Source organism: Micromys minutus (genome assembly GCF_963924665.1).
Source record: "Micromys minutus genome assembly, chromosome: 11".
NCBI lineage: Eukaryota > Metazoa > Chordata > Mammalia > Rodentia > Muridae > Micromys > Micromys minutus.
In genome coordinates this window covers 18,361,348-18,386,607 of record NC_137980.1, presented here as the reverse complement: position 1 = coordinate 18,386,607, position 25,260 = coordinate 18,361,348, and the positions used below count along the sequence as shown (strand labels likewise).

Genomic DNA, 25,260 nt, shown 5'->3' with positions numbered 1-25,260 from the left:
GGGAGTTTTTAATTTTTTCCCCCATTGGAATTTTACATTTTGATTTTAAGCTACCTGTCAGAGTAAATGGAGGAACATTCCAGAGACTCTCCAGGGATCCTTAGCTGTTGACTGTTTATGTGTGTGTGTTCACTTTCCTAACAGGAACTGTCACTCATGCACAGGAAGAAGTGCCGAATGCAAGATTAGCTTCAAGTTGATGACAAAAGTAAAGCAGGGGAATCAACATGGTTTTAATCAGAAATGCCTTGATTTCAGAGGCAAAAGCACTAAACTGCCCACGACATAACAGTTTTCTTATCTCAGTAAATAACTCAGTACAGGTTAAGATTTGCCCACCATACAAGATGGGGATGAAGGACTGGTGATTCTAGAACAACCATAAGTAAGCTGCCAAGAAAGCAAGGCTTCAGAACGCAAGCTTCTTACATTCCACATAGAACTTCCAGTGCGGCTCCATTACATGGCATGGCAGAAGCTCCTGATCGCTGTTTAGAAGTATTTCTTTTATCTGTAGATAATGAGGGATGATTTGCATCGACTCTCCGGAAGTGCCTGCTAAAATATGCATCAAAATTAAAACAAGCCTTTTATAATGTAAGATTTAAACATAGTCATTTCATATCCTAGGATCCAGTCAGTCCGTATCAGAGCAGACTTGATAGGGTTCTGACTAGGACATTCGTCACTCTGTGCCTGAGACAAACCTATAGACTAGGAACTGACTCACTTTTGAGAGGGAGACACACACAGAGCTGGGTGGGATGGAAGAAGGGAGGTGCAAAGGCGAGGACTGTTTGTAGTTTAAAATTATAGCAGAAAAAGCATGAAGAAAGCCTTTAAAGTTGAGTAAGGCCTCTGTCTTTCAATTCCAGGAAGCCGAGAATAAAACAGCTGCAAAGACTGAGGTTTCGCGTGTGCACACTTAACACATACATCACTTGGCAGATGACAAACAATTACTTGCTATTAGTATGATCACTATCAACTGCTGATTTGAGAGGTTTTAGACTAGAAGACAGATGAGCCATTTTCTATCCTTTCTCTACCACACATGTAGGGTGTGGTCTCATGGCAATGGCACTTCTATGTGAGAGGGTTCTGTTGCCTGTGTCAGGTGAGACGGTCCATGACCTTTGAGTTAAGGCACATGTCCTATGGATATAAAAGTTTCATAGAATTAAGTGTTTTAAGGGCAGTGGTGGTTTGATGACCAGCATCTATATTTCCCACAATAACTTGCCTATGACTATTCCTTTCACCTTGCTTGGCTTATGTTCTTTGGGCTAATAATTCTCAACTTCTTGATTCATTTTCATCTGTGCCAATTAGTAGGCACTGACCCAATGATAGGAACATATCCATTCAGAGGGAGGTGAGAGACAATGAGATTTCGGTTGACTCTGGGGAGTCACATCTAAATCTTCTTTTTCTAGCCTTGAATCAAGAGGCAAACAGTCTTGGGTAAGAAGAGGCTATTAGGAAGGAACTAAAATGTGGAAGTGGATCTTAGGAATGCAGTGGCTTTTTCTTTTTTTGAAGATGGAGTCTCATGCATCTCAGGCTAGCCCCGAATTCACTATGAAGCAGAGGATGACTCTCCACTTCTGAATCCTCTGTCTTAACCTCTTCGGTGGTAGGATTACAAACTTGAATCCCTATACCAGGTTTATGGGATTAGAATGCAGAAACTAGAAGAGGAGAATATGTTTAGTTATGCTCTTTGAATCTTAGATAAAGTCTCAGAGCCCTCCCTGGCCTTTACTGTCATGTAGATATCAATAAAATGCCATTTTCAGTGGTTTAAGTCAGTCCGAGTGGATTTTAAACTGTCACTTACAGAATGAGGTAACAGCTCAGTCAGTAAAGCACCCACTTGCCTTGGAACCACGAAGACCTAAGTTTAATTCCTCAGAACTCGGGAAAAAAAGGAAGAAAGAAGAAAAGAGCAGGACTAGAGGATAGTGATACATCTTTGTAATCCTGGCACAGAGGAGGCACTGATGCTAGGTGGAGCCCTGGGGCTCCATGGTCACCAACCTAGCTTTCTTGACAAGGTCTGGGCGTATGAGACCTTACTGAAAAAAGAAAGAAAAGAAAAGAAAAGAAAAAAAGCAAAATAAAAACCAAGTTAGATCATAATGGAAGAACAACAGTCAAGGTTGTTGTCTCCCACCAAATGTGCACCCACATCTACATATGCACACACCTAGGGACACACAAACCTGTTACTATAATTGAACACTTTACAGTTAAAATATATTTAAAATGTATTTTTATTTAAGTTACATATTTCCATATATAAACATTTCCCCATATTAACTGTAGAGGCAAAAAGTGCTTGTGCACGCAGAAAAGGTACTGGTACTGTTCTCAGTGTGCATGCAGTGAGAAAGACTTACTGACCTTTACAATATCTAGACCCAAGAGTTACCTATTAAAGATTCTGTTGGCAATGATGCATCAGTTAGCAACCCAGAGTATGGTGTTGATTAGGTCAGGAATTTAATCTGTATATAAATCCAAATTCTGCTTTCAAACTGTATTCCTCAGCTCACTGAGCATAATAGTACAATGCTTGGTTAACTCTGGTGCTCCAAGAAGGGGAAGTTGGTTATATGTCTTGCTAACCAGAGGCTCACCACAGCTTCACTCAAGAACAGTTTCAGAGTATCTCTGTCTGTAGTTCCTATTCTTTGGAAACCAAAATAAAGGGGATTTTTATCTGTTTATTTTGAGAGGAGCTCCCATTATTTTGTTTAGGCTAATCTGTCTCCTGCCTTGTCTCCTAAGTAGCTAGAACTATGGACATGAACCACTGACAACCAGTTTATAATAGGGTTTGAGATAGTTCATTACTATTTACTTGTGAATGTTTTGGTAACAGTACATATGTTATTGTTTAGCAGTGCACTGAAATAAATGCTAGAAGCAGATTTAAGTTTTCATTATTGATTTCCACAATATTATATAAAACTGAAAGCAAAGTCCACAAGTTCATAATGCTTAATTCAAGCACAACTGAAATGATCTTGGGAAAACTGTTAAGAAGAAGGGATAACTGGGGGAAGCAGGGACACACCAAACTCCGGGATCCCCGCTCTGGCTACACATGTGCTTGCAAAGGGGCAGAGTGGGGAGGCCCAGCTGAGAGGGCCCACACCGACTGACACACAATGCCCACCACTCCTACAAAGGACCAGGCCAAGACTCAGAGACTCAGGTTCTTCACAACTGCTCCAACTTGTAACATCCTTGGCTTGTTAGTTAGTTTAAGTTCAGTTCTCAGAAAGGCCCACTGCTTCAATTTTCAGTGCAAAGTTCCTTGAAATCTGTAAAATTATCCAACATAATTTACTGTCTAAATTTTTATTTTCTCTGCAGACAGTGTGGATTGAATATGAAATGCTCTCCACAGGCTCAAAGTTTGAAGAGCTGGTTGACAGCTGGTAGTGACAGTCTGGATGCTTAGAAACTTGAGTGGGTGGACTGTGATGAGAAGGAGCCACTGAGGGCAGGCTCATGGGCATGTAGTATCCTGGCTACCCCTCCTTGCCTGTTGTTTCCTGCTCACCATAAAGTCCACATTTCTGGCAGCATGATGTTTTGCTAAAACAAGGGAATCTAGTAACTATAGACTTTGAAACTGAATCAAAAGAAAACTTTCCTTCCCTAAGTTGTTTCTTTCAGGTATTTTACTTCAGTAACATTAAAAGCAGTTGACACATTTTTCTACCTAAAAGGACTTTTGTGAGAAACTATTGGTTACTTTTTGGCCTTTTCTTCTGTCAGCTGACCAAACACTTGCTGTATCTTTAGATTAGCTCATGACCCCACACTGTAATGAATATCTAGCCATCACACCTGATCTCTAGGCATTAGGATGGAAAGTGAGAGCAACACTAAGGTGTTGGGCCTAAAGTCTCACCCAGAACTAAGGCATACATTTCATTGGCCAGACTGAAGTTTCCCACATAACATATTGGCAAGTGTTACAGTGATGTTTTAAAACGTCTCAGACAATATTCTTTTTCTTATACATGATTAGCTTAATGTTGATGTACTTTGAATACCTTGGTACTATACTGACAGGTGTGTTTGTATGTGTGTGTGTGTGTGTGTGTATGTGTGTGTGTGTGTGTGTGTGTGTGTGTGTGTAATTTCACTGTTTTGAGACAGGATCTCACTGTGTATTCCAGTCTAGTTTTGAGTTTGCAATCCTTCTGCCTTAGTCTCCTGAGTGCTGGAATTATAGGTGTGCACCATTACATCTGGTTTGAAAAAGTCTTAAAATGGCCAGATTAAACATTTTAAATGATATTATTTTCATGATTTAAGATAATCTTGATACTATGAGTTAAATATGACACATACATACATGCATACATGCATATGATATTAAGGAAGCTGCTGTTTGTTGTTTAAAATGTTACAGATGTCATCTGATTTTGTAAGTTTAGGAAAGAATGATGAACAAAGCTGAACAGACTTCATGCTTTCTCATGGAGAGAGAGCCTATGGCAGCGAATGAGAACACGCTCTAATTTCTGGCTGAGAAATAGAAGAGCTACCACCTTTATCTACCACACAATTAGAAACAGCAACCCTAGATGGGAGAGATGATACCAACTGGGCAGGCAAGATGGGCCAGTAGGTAAAGCTGTAGAATCTGAGCACCTGACTCTGATCCTATAAACCACGTGGCAGATGGAGTGACTAGATTGCTACAAGTTGCCCAATGACCACATGCACGTGCACATACATAAACACATGATGAATACATATTTTAAATGAGGTAGTATTATTAATTAATGTTGTATTTACCATTTGTTGAATTCTATTATAGTCTTTGAGCTTTTAACATACCTATTTATTAAGATGATCAAACTAAATAAAGTTTTAAAACAAAGTCCTTGGGATCATATTCATGCTTACATTAATTTATTCACATATTCAATGGATATTTATTGAAAGTTATGGTACGGTCAACACTGGGGATTGTATGAAATAAGACCCTATTAAAATTTCTTTGAATTCAAAGATCTCTTCAATCTCTTAGGAGTATAAAAGCAATTTATAGGGAATGATGGGTATAGGGTCTGACAATTCTATTTGCAGTGTTAAGATCTAGGTACACTTATAAAAGGTACAAACAGTCTCAGCTTTCCCTCTTCCAGATTTTATTTTCTTAAATACCAGTTTACTTGGCTTTTATACTGAGTCATTCTAAAATTAAAGGAAAGGAACGTTATTAAGTTTTTCTAGATCAGATATTGCTTTGTTCATACCTAAATACATAGCCTTCCTATCAGTAACAAGTATAAATTGCTCATTCTAATTCCCCCTTTTCTGCCTCTCTCCAAAAAACACTCTTTAAAGACTTATCACTGTAAACACAGAAGTGTCTGAGTAACGCCATTTTACACAGATCTCAGCCTAGGTTTCTATTTCCCACAGTAAAGGCCTTTTCCCAGAAATTAGGTGATCTCACTTTGGTCAGGTAGCTAGCCGAGTAGAACAATCACCCAGACAACGGATCCTGCTTGGCAGAACATTCCCTCCTGCACCCAGGCTGTCCCCCTCCTCAAGTAATTCTTCACAAAGGGTATTGTGAGAAATCCTTTAACCGGAAAGTTCCCTTAGTTCCATACCTTACTTTTCCATGCCTTACTTCCTTCTACCACCTGTATAAAACTAGCATGTGAAAAATTAAAATTTGTCAGCTTGATCAGACCCTTTAGTTGGGTTACAGTGTTTTATATTTTTATAATTTATACTGCTAGCTACCATAAAACAGGTACACAGGAATCCTAATCCCGAAAGTTCAAAAGAAACTCCCACAGCAGCCTATATAGCATGCCAGCAAGGGTCTCCCTGTGCATTTATAGGCTTAGACCAGGTAGCAAAACACTGGGTGGCACCTGGTACCTTGATAACTTTCAAATTGGCTTATAATCATTGAAAATATCTGAAGGAAAGAAAAACCAGGATTTCTTTTGGGGGGGAATTAATAGTAAGGATATGTTTATAGTATTGGCAACAGGGGAGAAATCTGGGAAGCAGGTGGCTTTCATGACACAGGGAAGAATATACAGCTTTTCTTTGACTTCTGTTTAGAAACTAGGAAGAATGCATTGCTAGAGTTTCCTGTAAATGGTGAAGGGTGTGATGTATGTGTATATGTGGGGTGGGGTAGAGGTTTGGAGAGAGAGGGGAGGGAGGATGAGCAAGTACGTGCACAAGAGAGACATGGACATAGCAATTTTTTAGGGAGTTATGAAATTATCATTTGCATAAGGAATAAAATACTATTACTCATCCAAGATTTACAGTCAAGCTGTAGTATGAGTCATTAAAAATAATGAGGTTACTAGGCATGACTCCATGGTTTGATTAAATGGATCTACTATCACCAGGGTGAGTATGCTGGCTATTTTTTGTCTGACTCTAATTTGACAAAAATTAGAGTCACCTCAATCTTCCTTGTTCACTGATGTGGGAGGGCCTTGCCCACTGTGGACTGTGCCCCTGGGTGAGGCATGGTGGTCTGAGACTGTGTAAAAGAGCAGGCTGAGCCAGTCATGGAAAGCAAGCCAGTAAACACCCCTCCTCTTTGGTCTCTCCTTCAGTTCTTGCCTCTGGGTTTTTGTCTGGGTTGCCTGGTAGAGGATTATAACTGTAGCCAGACAAAACAAACGAGACCCTTTCCTCTCCTGTACTGCTTTTGCTCATTGTTTTATCACAGCAACAGAGAAGCAAATGAGGACAATTTAGAACAAATCTCCAAGAATTACTGTAAGAACTCCTAGTTTCTTAAACCTTTAACTTCCTCATGTTCACTGATCTGATCTCCCAGACCAAGAGTCTCCCAAATGATGAAGGCTGTCTTTACAAAACTGGAAGAAGGTATCTACTACAACGAGGTACTTTGTCTTAGTTGGGTTTCTATTGCAATAAAACACTATGGCCAAATTTTAACTTGGGCAGGAAAGGGTTTATTTGACTCACACTTCCATAACACTGTTCATTACTGAAGGAAGTCAGTACAGGAACTCAAGGAGGGCAGGAACCTGGAGGCAGGAGCTAATGCAGAGGTCATGGAGAGGTGGTGCTTATTGGCTTGCTTCTCATGGCTTGTTTAGCCTGCTTTCTTAAAGCCAGGACCACTAGCTCAAGGATATCATCACATACAATGGGCTAGGCCATCCCCCATCAATCACTAACTAAGAAAATGCCCTACAGGCTTGCTAGCAGCACTATTTTATAGAGATGTTTTCTCAGTTGAGAATCCCTCTTCTCAGATGACTTTAGCTTGTGTCAAGCTGTGCCAGCCCAGTTATTTATATTTTTTTATTTTTTGAGACATGACTCTAAGAAGTTAAGGCAAATTAAGAATTAGTTAGGAAATAGAAGTAGTTTGAATTATGGAGCCCTATTATAAGAAAAGTAATAATACCAGGGAGTCCTGGTAGGACAATAGGAGTCCTGTTTGGTTCCTGACCTTATTCATCATAATATAATCATTTTCTGTGCAGTACCCTCCTGCCTAGATCATCTCTAACTGACATGATAGAGGCATCGAGATAAAAGGAGGGGTACTGTAGCAGAGGAGGGAAAAAAGTGTTGGTTACATCTGATTTTCAGGATTGTGTTTTGCTCTTTCACAATTAAATCAAGGTATGACACTCATTTGTGAGACTGAATTTTTAGGTTTTTCAGGATAATATTATTTCCATTTCATAAGAAGTATTAGTTTAATAAGCAAAGATTCCTTTTAGTGCAAATTTTCAGAAAATGTATGAACATGGCAAGTCTTTGTGTGATACTTAAAAAACACTCAGTGATTTTAGAATAGGTTCAGATAAAGGAATTACTGAAAAAAGATGATATCATCTAAAAATTTCCTAGAAGCAGCTGTGCCTAAGACAGTAAACCAACACAACTACTACCGAGGACATGGAGAACTTGGAGTCTTTGATCATTACTGTGGGAATGTAAAATGGCCCTGATGCTAAGGACAGTCTGGGTATTCTTCACAAGAATAAAACCTAGAGGTACTCCACAACCAAACAATCCCATTCCTAGCTATATAGCCACAAGAACCTAAGACAGGTACTCCAACAACTACGTGTGTATGCACATTCACCAACAGCACTGTTTTCAATATCCCTGAAGGGAAACAGCTTACATGTACACGTGATGAATAAAGAAATGGTGGCATTCTCATAGAGCAGTGCTATTCAGTCATGAAAGGAACAGAGCAGAAGCATATGCCATGGTGTGGCTGGTCCTCAAGCCCACTGTGCTGGGTCAAAGGAGCCTGGCCACAGGCCACAGAGCAGTACCCACGTCTGTAAGGTACTTAGAAGAACACATCCATCCAGAAAGAAAGCAACTTCTGGGGACTGTGGGACGTAGAGAATGGGGAGTAACTGCTGAATGAGTTCAGGATTCTTTGGAAGGCAAGACAGCATTTAGAAGCTACTCAGAGCTGGTGTTGTACAACACTGTGGATATGCTAAATGCCACTGGATTTTTGTGTTAAAACGATAATTGTAATGACCAATTATGAATGTGACCTAATTGGGGGAAAGGCACTTTCTCATTAGGCTTGGGTATGTCTGCCCCACAACTAACAAGTAGCTTTTGGGCCACATTTACCTGAGAGGCATGGCTGATGTTGCTGTGGTGTGTTATGCGGTTCTGCAGAAATAGGAGCTTCTTCAGAAACATACTTTGAAAGTTCCTTTCCAAGGTATGTTACCTATAGTTTAAAAAAAAATTATACATTTTGTTAAGAGGCAAATATACTTCTTTTTTTTAAAAAAAACCCTGATTTTTGTAAACAATTTGCTTAATAAAACTACAGACTACAACCATGTCTAACCTGCCACCTTTATTTTTATAAAAATATTTTGTTGGAATATAGTTACACGCATCTACTTATCATGTCTGATTGCTTTGGTGTTAAGAGGATAATTAAGTTCTTGGGGCAGAAATCGTGTATCAATGATGTCCAAACTGTAGTTTAATCTCTGCGCCTGTCTAGAAATGCCTGCCACCTGTTGTTTCCCCTTTAATACCACAGCCAACAGCTACCAATCTAGCACCCGCTGCTTTGTAACTTCAGAGTGAACATTATAGCAAAACTAAACCATAAAAATAATAGCACTTTCAAGAAATGAGATATCTAACTAATCACATCGATCACCTAACATTTAGGTATGAATATAAAAATTTAGTAATGTGCTTATGAATTTAGATACTATTATTGGCTCAAAAGCTAACAGCTTAAAATATCTGCATGTAAATGGGAGGGGCGGAGGCAGACTTTGAAAGAGCTATCTACTCTCAGCTCCAGACACTCTAATAAAACACTCCCAGGGGGTAGGTGCATTTGGACAGTGTGTCAAGTTTCAGTTTGAACATTCTTCTCTTTAGAGCATATTTTTGTAACCTCTAAACGTAAGAATGATACCTACAAGGGGCTCCACAGTATCTGTGCTCCTGTCTCTCTCACAGCATTTAATGTGTCTTGCTTCCATTAAATCATGAGCTCTCTGAGAACATGATCTGTGTCACCTAGTGCCTGCCATTATGGAATGAAAGACTTGGAAGTTCTGGCTCCTAAGTAAGGTTCTTAAATTCCATGTTGCAGTTTGTGTGTTTTTATTTTAAAGAATGGCTCACAGCTTATTAAGTTGGGATTGAAAGAGATAACATCCAAAAAACAGAGACACAGTTGTTCAGTATATTCTGAGTATTTAATAAATTCTTGCTAAACTGAACAGAGTGACCAAGTAATAAGAGATCTAGAAAATGAAGGGACCATTCGGGCCCAAATCATAGACCAATGTCTGAAGGAAAAATGGGATAGAACCAGGTCTCTCCAGTGTACCAATCCCTCCTTTCTTGTCACAGAATGGAAAGTCCCCATAAATATTACCTTTTCAAAGAACCGACATTAGAAATGATGAGTTGTATATGCTGTCTTTTTTTTTAAAACAACTTTATTTTACAAAACAAAGATAAATGTACAGATTTTAAACATTTTTTGCTTAAAATTATACATTTTTGTCAGTACTTATTTTTCAGATTTTAACATAATTTTTACATAAAACTATATGAATATATTTTTTAGTCAGTACTTGATTTTTTTCAAGGTTTGATAGTATGCCTTGAAAACTTAATAGTTACAATGAGCATAAAGTACATGTAAAATAAAGTGTAACATGGAAATAGTTAAAGTTTTCTTGTTTTGTAAATATTTTTTTGTTTTGTTTTGTTTTCTTTATTTCTTGGACTTCATACAGTCTGTGAGTTGTTTCTGGGGGAGTGCAAGCCTCTGGGGTTAGCATCCCACTAAGGACATCGTCAAGAAAACAAAACGGCAACCAACAGAATGGGAAAAGATCTTTACCAACACCACATCAGATAGAGGCCTAATATCCAAGGTATACAAGGAACTCAAAAAGCTAGACACCAGAGAATCAAATAACCCTATTAAAAAATGGGGTACAGAGCTAAACAAAACGTTTTCAGTTGAGGAACACCGAATGGCCGAGAAACATCTGAGGAAGTGCTGGACATCCTTAGCCATCAGAGAAATGCAAATCAAAACAACCCTGAGATTCCACCTCACACCAGTCAGATTGGCCAAGATCCAAAACTCAGATGACAGCAGATGCTGGCGAGGCTGTGGAGAAAGAGGAACACTTCTCCACTGTTGGTGGGGTTGCAAGCTAATACAACCACTCTGGAAATCAGTCTGGCAATACCTCAGAAAATTGGATATAGTACTACCTGAAGACCCAGCTATTCCACTGCTGGGCATATACCCCAGAGACACTTTAATACACAACAAAGATATATGCACCACAATGTTCATAGCGGCTCTATTTATAATAGCCAGAAGCTGGAAGGAACCCAGATGTCCTTCAGAAGATGAATGGATACAAAAATTGTGGTACATATACACAATGGAATACTACTCAGCCACCAGAAACAATGACTTAACCAAATTCTTAAGAAAATGGCTGCATCTAGAGAATATCATCCTGAGTGAGATAACCCAGTCACAAAAGAATAGACATAATATGCAGTCACTGTATATGCTGTCTTGAAAGCATGCAGGCTAAGTATGGCTGCATGTGTACCTCAGATCTCACCACCATGTTTCTACCAGGAAGTTCTGGGTAAGTTTAAGGTGGTACCTACTGTAAAGTAGCACACACAGATCACTGGAAATGACCCCCACACAGCTCTAACACACTGAACCGGATGTAAAGTGCATACCTATTATCCCAGGACTTCAAAGGCAGAGGAGGAGGATGAATGACAAGTTCAAAGATGGCCTGGCCTACATAATGGTTTTCCGTGCAGCCTAGATTACAGAGTCCAAACAAACACACAACACCCCAGTGAGAAGCAATCAGAAAACACACTGAGTTATAAATCTATTTTTTTAAATTATGTCATACATTTTATAGATGTTAAAAAACTAGATCTTGTAGTTCCTCAAACACTTCTGCCAGGATAGAGGAGTTAATAAAGACAGTGTAATGAGCACTGACACGTGTGATCTGAGACACACGGGCACTGACACGTGTGATCTGAGACACACTGGCGGGTTTATCTTTAATAAAGACTTGTGTAAACTCTATTAATAAAAGCCTTGTCCACCAAGCCCACCAGATCCTTGTAAGAGCAAAAATGTATGCTTCACTACATCTCTTCTTCTTAAAGCCCCGGATTTAAAAAATCATTTTATTGCAATGAACTTACAAATAGAAGCATCACATAGCTAGATTACGGTAACTACTTAAACAAGCATTTGCCTAGTTCTAAACTCTATGCATCTCAGTAAACTTCTGTACAGTCAGAATGGCCATTCTGAAACAAAGGAACTTTGTTCAGGGTTTTCAGTTTTCACTACCAATTAGATTCCTATAGGTTTGTCCATAACAAAAAGGAAAAAAAAAACTATGAGAGTTGAAACTAAAAAATAATCAGCTTTATAACATCGTTCACAACTCATGTATCTTTTTGCTTGCATCCCATAGCATCACTGAAGATTACCCTTTGTCAATCTCTGGGGATATGCAGTTTTCCCTTTCTGAGTCCAGGTGAGCTCAAATAATGTGTATATTCCAAGCTCCCAATTTCCTAGTTCACTTTCTTTCCAGATGAACAGAACCAATTCCCTTTTGTTTTTGCACCACATTTCCATTGTTGAGTCATTTGTTGACTGTCATGTGGGATCATTCATTCCATTTCCTTGCTATCATAAGTAGTGTTGCAGTGAACAGGAATAAATGTGTCTCTACTGGTGGAGAGTGCTCAAAGTATATGCCCAGAAGATAGCTGGGATCTATGGTATTCTTTTCTTCTTCTTCTTCTCCTTCTCCTCCTCCTTCTTCTTCTTCTTCTTTTTTTTTTTTTTTTTTTTTTTTTGAGGAACCTACAAATTTATTTCCACAATGGCTGTATTAATTTAATTTCTCACCAGCAGAGAACAAGGCTCCTCCTTCCTACCTCCTCCCCAACATCAGCTGTCAGATTCTTGATAACCGTATTCTGATGGAGAAAGGCAGCATCTCAAAGTAGTTGATTTGAATTTTCCTGATGACTAGGGATGTCAAACACTTCTTAAAAGACAGTACTTGTCATTTGTGTTTCTTCTTTTTGAAAACTGTTTATTTCATTAGTCCATTTGTGAATTGGCAGTTTGAAGGTAATTGCTTTGGTGTTTCTTGTGTACCCATGTCTTGAAGAGCATGCTCTATGTTTTTCTCTAATGGTTTCTGCATTTCAGGTTTTAAATTAAGATTTTTCATTCACTTCAAATTGACTTTTGTACAAGGTGAAAGATATGTATCTAATTTCATTCTGCAGATGGACAGCCAGTTTTGTTTACACCATACATTGAACAGATGTTTTCCTACTGCATGTTTTGACTCAGTTAATGAAAGTCAGATGGACATCTTTGTTGTGTCAAAGTCTATTTCCTACAAGGAAGTAGGCAGAGGAAAAGCTCAGGGAGATGTGGCTGCTGGCTGGTAGGACGTTTGGGAATTATCATACTGGAGCTGCCTTTTACCAAGTCAGTCAGTCAGTCAATCTGCCTGTCTTATTTGTTTGTTTGCAGGCTCTCCCTTTAAATTGCTTGTGCTGTTCTGGAACTTTCGAAGTAGGCAAGGCTGTCCTTGAAGTCACAAAGATCCACCTGCCTATGCTGCCTGAGTGCTGGGATTATAGGTGTGCACTACCACCTAGCAGGGATCGATCAAATCTTTAAGAACAGACTGCTCAGCACTATCCCTTACCCCACCTCCAAATCTAAGGGATATATTCAAACAATAGATGAGTAATTCTGCAGCACAAAAATGCTAGAAACATGAACTGTAAGAGAACATGACCATTCCCCCAAAGATTATTAACTGGTCAACCATAGGATTCAATGTTATTCAAATAGTTAAATGCCACAAAACTGCAAATGTTTTCTGGTAAAAATGAGCAATGACTTGCAGGAAAATAAAACAAAACAAAACATGAAATCTAGCACCTAAATAGAAAATTCAGCAACATAAGAGAAAAATGTTAGAAACATGGATGAACACTATAGCAAGGAAGCTGATATTTTGAAAAGAAACAACAACAAAAAATAGAACCATTGAAAGTGAAAACTCCAATAAACTCTATAGAAAATACAGTAGAAAATGTTAGCAATGCATTTGAACAGAGAAAAAGCATGAGGAGGAAGCAAAAGGTTGATGAAACACTACATTCAGAAATCAGTACGGAAGAAAATGACCATGACTGAGTCCAACACCCAAGGACTATGGGGTACAACCTAAGAACCCACAGATTGAGAAAGAAGCTCAGATAAGCAGGAAACACATAGAGAAATAGACATTCAAACAGAAAGGATTGAGATCTCCAAAAACACAGGACCTTATTACATTTTATAGCTAAGACAATACAAAGCAAAGGAGAGCATTTAAAGTGAAAAAAATGCCAAGGCACTGACACAAGCAGAAACATCTGGATAACATCAGATCTTCCCTCAGGAACCCACAAAGCTGGGAATGACGTTGAGAGACCAGACCAGCTTCATCTTGGGTTAAGGCTCCATCTTAGAGAATCTGACCTAAGGTTGAACTTGGTTAACCACCAGGCCTGTACCTAGCACTGATCTCCAGGCCACTCCCTAACCACCACTACTCAGGAGGAAAGCAGAACATACAGATGCACCTAAAGTTATCGACTTATGACAGTTTATGGTTTGGCTCTCAGCACCTGCCAATCATTTTAAAGGGCAAAAAATTCCATAACAGTCCCCCAATCAGATGCATGCCGAGCTGGACATCCCCTTACTTGTTTGCTTACTTCTATAAATGCTTGCTTTCATAGCAAGGGGGCTCAGGGCTTCACACTCCCATCCTGCTGTGTTGGTGAGGACGGTTGTGGCCTCAGCTCGAGCTTAAATAAAGACCCTTATGTGTTTGTGTTGGATTTATCTCCTTGGTGGTCACAGGCTCAATGTATTGCAGACTCTGAAAGTAAAGAACTGCCAACCAAGAGAATTATATCCAGCAAAGCTGCCCCCACAACTGACAGGAAAATATGGGCATTTCACAAGTCAAAGAATGGAAAACTATCACACAAAAACTGAAAACAAGTGCAAATCTCTCTGATATCTAATAAGACAAGACTTTAAACAAAAGTCAGAAGAGATAAAGAAGGCCACTACATGATAATAATAAAAAATAAACAGTTTAAAAAGATGAAACAAACAAACATGGGGATTATAATTTTATTTTTAAAAGTTTTCAAACAAATTTTTCAAATTACCACATACCTTCCATAGGTATTATCACAAGAGGAGGTAGGGTTAAGATTCTAAGAGGTTGAGGCAGAGGATGTCTACAGGGAAACAGTGGTTTCTGGATACAGTGGGGGTAGGCGCACATATGAACTGACAGAGGTTGTGATTATGTGCATATGTGCATAAGATCAAGCCAGACAAAATCAAGGTGGTCAGAAAAATCTCACCCTAGCTGAGGAACGATTAGCAATGAATGGCTGCAGGGACAGGAGAATCAGTTTTCTTCAGGGATGTGGTCCCTAAGAGGTTCCATGTTCCAGTAGATGGCCCTACATACACCAGTGCATATACTGGCAGCACTAAGTGGGCTCCACAGTTGAGAGAAGGAGAAGGAGGGGAGAGGAGGAGGGACTGGGAGGGAACTGCAGTGGTGGGATGGGGGGGGGGGAATTGGATGGGAGGAAATGGAGGATGGACATGATCAAAACACATTATAAGCTGCTCCTTCTGCACTACAATCCCAGAGGTCTGCTGAAGCAACCAGGTGAGATCCCTACCCTAATTCCTGTCCACTGGGTCACCCAGCAGGCACAGCAACCATGAGGTCTGCCCAGTTCCTTCCGTGCTCCATCTTCTGGTCCACACCTCTACCCGATCTCAGAGGCCTGCAGCAACAGAAACCATCAGCTCTGCCTACATCCTTTGAGGCCTGCACCCATCAGGGACTACCAGCTCTGCCTGCATCCCTGAAAGCCTGCTGCCACGAGGGACATCCAGCTCTGCTTGCATCCCCAGAGGCCTATTGCTATTCAGGAAAACCAGTTCTATCTCCAATTCCAGGGGCCTGTTGCTATGATATATACACCAGCTCCACCTGTAGTCCCACAGGCCTGCTGACATCACGGACTACCAGGCCTGCCAACACCAGGGACAACCAGATGGCTAAAGGACTGTGTAAGAACATAATCAATAAAGGCCAGGGCAATATGGCACCACCAGAATGTAGTAATCCTACTCAGCCAAGCCCTAGATATCTTAACACTCCCGAGGGGCAAGAAACAACCTAAAATCTAATCGTATGACGATGTCAGAGGCCTTCAATGAGGAAATGAATAAATACCTTAAATAAATACAGGAAAATACAATCAACCATGTAGAGGTTCTTAAAGAGGAAACAAATACATATAAAGAGATACAAGAAAATACAATCAAACAGGTGAAGGAAATTAATAAAACTGGTCAAGACCTGCAAATGGAAATAAAAGCAATAAAGAAAACATGAATTGAGGCAATCCTGGAGATGGAAATCCTAGGAAAGAGGTCAGGAACTACAGAGGCATGCATTACTAACAGAATACAGGAGACGGAAGAAAGAATTTCAGGGTTAGAGGATAAAATAGAAGAATTTAATACACTGGTCAAAGAAAATGCTAAATCTAAAAAGTTTCTATCACAAAAGATCTAGGACACTGGGGGCACTGTGACAACACCAAATCTAATGATAAAAGGAATAGAAGAAGATTCCCAGCTCAAAGGTTCAGAAAATACTTTGAACAAAACCATAGAAAAAAAATTTTCCTTGCCAGAAGAAAGAAATGTCTACAAATGCACAAAATTTTGTAGACTGGACCTGAAAAGAAAATCTTCCAGGCACATAATAATCAAAACACTAAATGTACAGAACAAAAAATAGTAAAAGCTGCAAGAGAGAAAAGTCAAGTAACATATAAAGTCAATCCTATAAGAATTACACCTGACCTTTCAAGACTTTAAAAGCCAGAAGGGCCTAGGCTCTGAAAGCTCAAGAATAAAAAGAAGCACACCCCAGAGCAGTAGATGGCAGGAAATAATCAAAACTCAGGAATAAAATCAATCAACAGAAACAAAGAGAAAAATACAAAGAATCAATGAAACCAAGAGCTGGTTCTTTGAGACAATCGAGAAGATAGACACATGCTTAGCTTAACTAGTTAAACGGCAGAGAGATAATACTCAAATTAATGAAATCAAAGTAAAAAGGAGGATGTAATAACAGACAGACGCTGAGGAAATACAAAGAATTATTAGGTCTTACTTCAAAAGCCTGTATTCCACAAAACTGGAAAAAAAAGAAATAGATAATTTTCTGGATGAATTCCACTTATTAAAGCCAAATCAAGATTAGATAAATGATCTAAATAGTCCTATAACCCCTAATAGAAGCAGTCATTAAACATCTCTAAACAAATAAACAAACAAAAGATGGTTTTAGTAAGTATTCTAGACTATTTAAAGAAGAGCTAATACCAATACTCCTCAAATTATTCCACAAAATAGAAACAGAAGGAACACTGCCAAACTCATTCTATGAGACCACAGTCCCTTGATATCTAAACCATAAAAAGACAACAAAGAAAGAGAATTTCAGATCAATTTACCTTATGAACACTGATGCAAAAATACTCAGTGATATACAAACCAAATCCAAGAACACATCAAAGACATCATCCACCATGATCAACTAGGCATCATCCCAGGCATGAGGGATGGTTCAATGTACAAAAATCCATCAATGTAATTCACCATATAAACAAACTGAAAAAAAACCCCAACATGATCATCTCATTAGATGCTGAAAAAGCCTTTGACAAAATCTAATATCCCTTCATATTAAAAGTCTTGTACCTAGACATAATAAAAACAATATACAGCAAGTCAATAGCCAATATCAGACTAAATGGAAAAAAACTTAAAGTGATTCCGTAAAAAGAAGGGACAATGCAAGGAATCCCACTCTCTCCATATCTATCCAATATAGTCCTTGAAGTCCTAGCCAGAGCAGTAAGTCAACTAAAGGAGACCAGAGACAAGCAGAAAGAGAAGTCAAAGTATTGTTACTTGCAGATGATATGATGGTATAAATAAGTGAACCCCAAAATTCCACCAGAGAACTCTATAGCTGATAAACAGCTTCAGCAAAGTGGCTGGATACAAAACAAAACACAAAACCAGTATCCCTCCTTTATATAAATAGGCCAAGAAATAAATTGAGAAACAACATACTTTACAATAGCCATAAATAATTTAATTACCTTGGTTTAACTACAACCAAGCAAGTGAAAGATCTGGATGACAAGAACTTCAAGTCTCTCTGAAAAAGAAACTAAGGACATTACCAGAAGATAGAAAGATCTTCCATGCTCATGGATCAGTAGGATTAACACAGTGAAAAAGGCTATCTTAAAAGGAAAAGCAATGTACAGATTCAATGCAATCCCCATCAAAATTCCAACTCGATTCTTAACTGATTGTAAAATAACAATTCTCAACTTCACATGGAAAAACAACAAACCCAGGATAGCTAAAGCAATACTATACAATAAAAGAACTTATAGAGGTATTACCATCTCTGATTTCAAGCTGTCCTTCAGAGCAATAGTAATTTAAAAACTGCATGGTACTGGTACAAAAACAGAAAGATTGATCAATGTAATTGAACCAAAGATACAGAAATAAATCCATATATCCATGGACACTTGATTTTTGATGAAGAAGCCAAAACTATACAATGGCAAAACAAAACAAACAAACAAAAAAACCATCTTCAAGAAACAGTGCTTGTCTAACTGGATGTCTGCATGTACAAGAATGAAAACAGATTAATACTTATCATCCTGAACAAAACTCAAGTAGATCAAAGACCTCAACATAAAACCAGATACACTAAATCTAATAGAAGAGAAAGTAGGGAACAGCTTTGAATGCACTGGTACGGGAGACAACATATGGAACAGAACACCAACAGCTCAGGCACTAAGATCAACAATTAACAGATGGAACCTCATGAAACCCCCGAAACACTTCTATAAGGCAAAGGTTACCGTCAATAAGAAAAAACAACAGCCCACACATTGGGAAAAGATATTCAATAACCCTACATATGATAGAGGGCTAATATCCAAAATATATAAAGAACACAAGAAATTAGATACCAACAACCCAAATACCCGGATTAAAAAATAGGGCACAGAGGAATCTCTAATGGCAGAGAAACACTTAAAAAAAATGTTCAATGTCCTTAGTCATCAGGGAAATGCAAATCAAAACAGCTCTGAGATTCTACCTTATACCCATCAGAATGGCTAAGATCCAAAACTCAAGTGACAGCACATGTTGGTGAGGTTGTGGAGTAAGGGGAACACTCTTCCATTGTTGTGGGATTGCAAACTTGTACAGCCAATTTGTAAATCAATTTGGTGGCTTCTCAGAAAATTGAGAATAGTTCTCTACCTCAAGACCCAACTATACAACTCCTGGACATACACCCAAAAGATGCTCCACCATACCATAAGGACATTGCTCAGTTATGCTCATAGCAGCTTTATTTATAATAGCCAGAAACTAGAAATAACCCAGAGATCTCTCGACTGAAAAATGGACAAAAATATGTGGTTTATTTATACAATGGAATACTACTCAGCTATTAAAAACAAGGACATCATGAAATCTGCAGGCAAATGAATGGAACTAGAAAACAACATCCTGAGTGAGGTAACCCAGCCCCAAAAGGACATGCATGGTATGTACTCACTTATAAGTGGGTGTTAGCCATAAAGTACAGGATAATCATGCTACAAAACACAGACACAAAGAAACTAAGTGACAAGGAGGGCCCAAAGGAGGATGCATGAATCTCACTCAGAATGGGAAAATTAATAGTCACTGTAGGTGGAGGGAGAGAGGGAACTGGTAGGAAGAGGGGATATGAGAAGAATTGGGGGGGGCACAGCATCTGGGATGTGCCAGAGTCCTGGGGTGGGAGAGGCTCCTGGGAGTCTATGGGGGGGGGACTCTAGCTGAGACTCCTAGCAGTGGGGGATATGAATCCTGAAGTGGTCACCTTCTGTAGCAAGGCAGGACTCCTAGTGAAGGGATAAGGACATCAAACCACCCACAAAACCTTCAACACAAATTCTGTGCTGATTACAAGAACTGCAAGGACAAAGATGGGACAGAGACTGAGAGAGCAGCCAACCAGTGACTGACCCAACTTGAGGCCCATCCCATGGGCAAGAACCAATCCTTGACACTATTAATGATTATATGTTATGATTACTCTGTTATGCTTGCAGACAGGAGTCTAGCATAACTGTCCTCTGAGAGACTCCACCCAGAAGCTGACCAAAACAGATATAGAAACCCACAGCCAAACAGTAGGAATTCAGAAAGTCTTCTGAAAGAGTTGGAGGATGTATTGGGGGACCAGGAGGAGATAGGACTCCACAAAAAGACCAACAGAGTCAACTAACCTGGATCTTTGGGGGCTCCCAAAGATCGAACCACTAACCAAAGAGCACACATGGACTGGACCTAGGCCCCTGCACATATGTGGCAGATGTGCAGCTTGGTCTTCATCTGGGTCCACCAATTGTGGGAATAATTGGAGCAGGGTGGGATTGGGGGGATGTCCCTGATTCTGTTGCCTGCCTGAGGACCCTGTTTTCCTAACTGGGATGCCTTGTCTGGCCTCAGTAAGGATGTTCCCAGTCCTGCAGTACTTGATATGTCGGGGTGGGCTGGTAACGGGGTGGGGGCTAGCTCTGAGAAGGAGATGTAGGATAGGGGGAGCGTAGGGGAAGGGGCTGAGTGAAGTACTAAGAGGGAGTGAGTTCATCTGGGTTTAGTTTGAAGGTATAGTCTGTCGTGACCAGCAATCATAGTAGTGCAGCATGAGGCAGCTAACCACACTGAACCCATTATCAGGAGCCAGAGTGGGAGGCATGATAATGGTCAGCCCACTTTCTCCTTTTCACTCAGTCCAGGGTCATGGAAGGTGGTTCTTCCACCTCAGTGACCTCATCTAGATAACCCCTCCCAGGAATGCCCAGAAGCTTGTCTCCCAAGTGATTCTAAATACTGTTGAGAGTCAATATAAAGTAGTATGCCAAGTTCCAGGGAAGCAGGGTTTGTTTAACATAATGCATATTAATTACTAAGCATAATTCAGCATCAAAACAGACATAAGGACAGAAACCACATGACCTCCTTAGCTAACAAAGTTCAACCACTAAAAACAGAATCTACAATACCTTTTTATATGGCAAACCTGTGGACCATAGAAAAATATTGCTGGAGCCAGAGAGAGGGCTCAGTGGTAAAGGCCTCACTGTGTAAGCATAGCAACCTGAGCATGATCCCCAGAACCTACATAACGCTGGAAGGGGAACATCAACTCCAAAATGCTGTCACTGACTTTCAGTGCTGTGGCAAGTGTCCTTCCTCTGTAAATACTAATTTTTAAAAAATTCAAATACTGCTACCTGGTCCCTGGAAAAACTATCAGATGAAGCTGGAGTCTAGAAGGTTCTGGCAGTTTTAATTTTTTAATTAAATTAGCTAATTAAAATTTCATTTATTTATTTATTGAGACAAGGCCTAGCTATGTAGTCCTAGTTATCCTGGGACTTTTTGGATAGACTAGACAGCCTGGAATTAGTAGAGATCTACTTGCCTCTGTTTCCCAAGTACTAGGATCAAAGCTATGAGCCACCACACCTGGCTATGGTAGTTTTAAAGTTATTTTAATGTATGGCTGTTGTAAAAACTGTTGCTTTGGTCATAATGTATAAAGAATGAATGAACCAGGGACCAGGTCGATTTCCTCTCACATAAAGATGACTCTGACCATTGGAATGAGTCCTAGCAGTTAAAAGGCAGCAGTGGTGTAAGATGGAATAAACATCAGGACTCCCTTGGCAAAGCTGTGTGGCAGCCTACCTACCCTCTCGGTGGGAGGCATGGGCTAGCTCTGTCTAGTGGCTCTGTCACTGTTGAACACAGAGCATGTCCTAGTTTTCTGGTTTTGTAGTGGCCAACTAATATTCCTGGCTGCATACACCACTCACCATTCTTAAAACAAGTCAGCTGAAACAGACACAGTTATGTGGAAAACTCCCTTACATCTAGAGATGACTTTGACTTTAGGAGATCCTCTTAAACTGAAGAAGCAGGTTTTTATGGTAAATTGGTAAAAAGAAGTCATGTTTCTTACCCTTGAGTATTCCCTAAAAGTGCATGAACGCCCTGCAGAAAGTGTTAAAGCTCCGCTTTTGCTATTTCCACAGCCTTTAAAGGCTGTTCATAATCTGGACGAATGTCTTACACCAAGGACTGACTTATATTTTAGTGCCCACATTTGCATTTGTTTCTCTAACACATAGGTGCTAAACCGTATGACCAGCTGGTGCAGCAGATAAGAAACTATTAGCAAGATGATATACAGGTGAGGCACTTGCATAACAGGAGACATACGGAGTAGCCAGCTATTTAAAGGGAACACAGCAGTTCCAACAAAAGAAAAGGGTAGGCAAAGGGAGTCCTCCTGCGCAGCAAACCATCCTTAAGTCAAAAGGCCAGAGCCAAACAATCTGCCAGACTCTGTATCAGCAAACAGTATGATTTATTGAAATTTTAAAAAAGCTGCAATGAAAGGCATTATTAAGATGCTAACTGCTAATAGTTAAAACAAATTACACATCCATGAAAAGGACTTGAAGAAAGGATTAAGGATGAACTGAAAGTAGATACCATAATGATTCCCAGGGGAGATTTTTTTTTTTTTTTTTTTGTGGAAAAGAGCAAGAAAGGCACAGCAGACAGACTATTTAACATACAAAATCTAAAATATGCTGATGCAAGTTAAACACAATACTAGAACTACTCCCATAAAGATCTAGAATAGTGGTTATCAACCCTCCTAACGCTGCAACCCTTTAATTCATTTCCTAACATTGTAGTAATCCGCAATCATAAATTATTCTGTTGCTCCTTTATAACTGCAATTCTGATGTTATGAATCATAATGTAAATATCTGACATGCTGGATACTGGATATGGTATTCACTAGAGGGGTTGAGACCCACAGGTTGAGAATCACCGGGAGGACTGTTGAGTTAGGGGTATAGCAGGAACTCGGAGGAACTAGGCTGGACAAAAATGAGAAGCTCTCTCTTGTTAATTTGTGCTTGGAGGCTTTCTCAAGTGACCAGTGGGGTCCAGGTGTATTAGCTAGTCTCTGAAATGATAATGGTGGTGTCTTACAGTTTCTATTGCTGAAATGAAACATGACTAAAAAGCAAAAAGCAAGTTATAGAGAAAAGGGCTTATTTGGCTTATATTTCCATATCACTGTTCTTCATCAGAGGAAGTCAGGACAGAAACTCACACAGGGCAGGAAGCTGGAGGCAGGAGCTGATGCAGAGATCATGGAAGGCTGCTGCTTACTGGCTTGCTCCTCCTGCTTTTCTATGGAACTCAGGATCCACAATGGGTTGGGCTCTCCCCACTGACCATTAGTTAAGAGAATGATCTACAGGTTGTGTATAGCTCTTTCTTAGGGAGACATTTCTTAATTGAGGATTCCCCTTCTCAGATGACTTTAGCTTGTGTCTTGTTGACATAAAGCTACCTAGGTGGATTTGATGATTCATAGTTTTTTTTCTGAGTCAATTATGATAAGATGGTTCCTAAAGCAGTGAAATCCTAAATGGGATTGTAAGTCAGAAGCCAGGACTGAGCAAAAGGCTACTCAGTCTAAGCGGTCTAATTGAAAAGGAGAAAGCTAATTCTTTGGGTGATTTGAGGATAGTGCCATGCTCAAAACTGAAATTTAATATAATGCTATACTCCTTAGGATTCTTGCCCATTCTTTTTGTACTTAGGGGAATATTTGGGCTTTGTTTCATTAGAATGATAACAATGATCCTGAATTTTCTACATGAAAGAGAAAAAGAGGTGCACAGATACACTGGTGTTCCTGACAGTCGACAGAAAAGCACAAGCAGACGCAGCCAACTGTACTCTGTGCCCTCAGGAATTCTGACAAGTAGATCTGTACAAAAGGAGACACAATCAGGGATACAAACCAAGCCAGAATCATTTCTTATTTCTTCTAGAGACATTTGAAAATAAAAAAGTTAAATTTAAAAATAACTTACCTTATTCCAAGCATAATTCCAGGTCACATAATTGCCACCTCCCAGGAGATCCTTGAGCCAGGTGACTGGGTTCTGGTAAATCTGACCATTTTCTACCTTAAGTTTACCACTCAGTAAAACACTGGCTCTGTGGGTAGTCTCCTGAAGTGAAAAACAGTGTAGGGTAAACAACTGCTGAACTGTGTGAACTTTTGTTTCTGGCCATGATAAAATAAGAGTCAGATTTGCTCTAACACCTCACGCTCCCCACCCAACACCATGCAAATAAACAAAATGGCAACAACAACAACAATAAAATCCCAAACAAACAAACCCCCCAAACTTAACAAAATATATAGAACAATGTTTTGTAAGATGCTAAGTATCAGGCCAAACAACTACACTGAACACTGATGTAAGAACTTCATGTGGGGAGGCTTCTGCTGCCTTAGCCCACTGCCTGCATATCCAGATCCCAGAGCAGGAGAGGGAATCCAGGAAACAACCCAGAGCTAAAGAGGCCAGAGCAGGATGAAGCCCTGCAGCAGACTTAGAGAAACCTTCAGCTCCTCACAGGTCTTCTTAAGGACTCAGCTAGTGACCGATGTTTATAAGAGGATGGTATCAGATTGGCTTCGAATGGAAAATTGGAAGAATTAGAGGTGATGGTGCCCAGCAGTCTCACGAAACAGGAACTAATGCTTTTCTTCATAAACCAGAAAGCCTCATGATTAAGGGTATCATCAGAAAATTTTGACAAAAACTTTTGATTCACTAGAAAAAAGTAATTAGTCCTAAATTTAACACTGCTCTAACAAAACTTTAAAAATAGTCAAAGGGCCAAAGCAGCCTAACTATATTATACAATAAATTCTTCAAAGAATTTTAAGAATGTAAAAAAATCCAGCATTCACAAAACAAGTTTCAATATGGGATCTAATAAAAATAAACAGGTGCAAATTCAACAATATTAAAAACAACATTAACTTGTTTGAATAACTCATCAAAAGGCAGGCACTGCCAATCTAGGTTAAATAAACACGACACAACCTATATAATGTATAAAAAGTCAGACTTCATATTAAAAGAAATGAATAAATTGATAATTAAAGATGGGTAAGTGTCTCATACCAACAAGAAGCACATGTATAATGGAACGGCTATATTAATATCAGTACACGTTAAACCCAAAACGACTAGAAATAGAGTGACATTAAATAAAACAAACTATAGGCACATATATAAGTTGAAAGGAGCTCCATGCACAGGAAGCAAAACTTAAGGGAAAAACAGATAAAATAGATGTTGGAGATTTCAATATCTTACTTTTAACAAGGAGGCATAAAGATCAAACAGGAAGAATACCAGTTTGAAAGGTAATATTCAACTACTATAGAGTTGAATACTAGACTTAGCAAGAATTTACAGAAATCTCTACCTAAGTGGGTTATATGTACAAACCTAACTCCCAGTACTTGA

General features: G+C 39.4%; 1 protein-coding gene across 1 annotated transcript in view; it reads right to left on the bottom strand.

Moving 5' to 3' along the window:
• Window positions 1-409: 409 nt before the first annotated feature.
• The window catches only part of ANKRD31 (ankyrin repeat domain 31), a gene marked incomplete at both ends in the record, with an annotated part of 131,538 nt that continues 106,687 nt past the window's right edge, over window positions 410-25,260 (bottom strand). Inside the window, 3 exons of the mRNA XM_080925105.1 lie at window positions 410-558; window positions 8,662-8,764; window positions 23,803-23,943. Coding sequence (XP_080781231.1) covers window positions 410-558; window positions 8,662-8,764; window positions 23,803-23,943 — 393 coding nt within the window. The remainder of the gene's footprint in view (window positions 559-8,661; window positions 8,765-23,802; window positions 23,944-25,260) is intronic.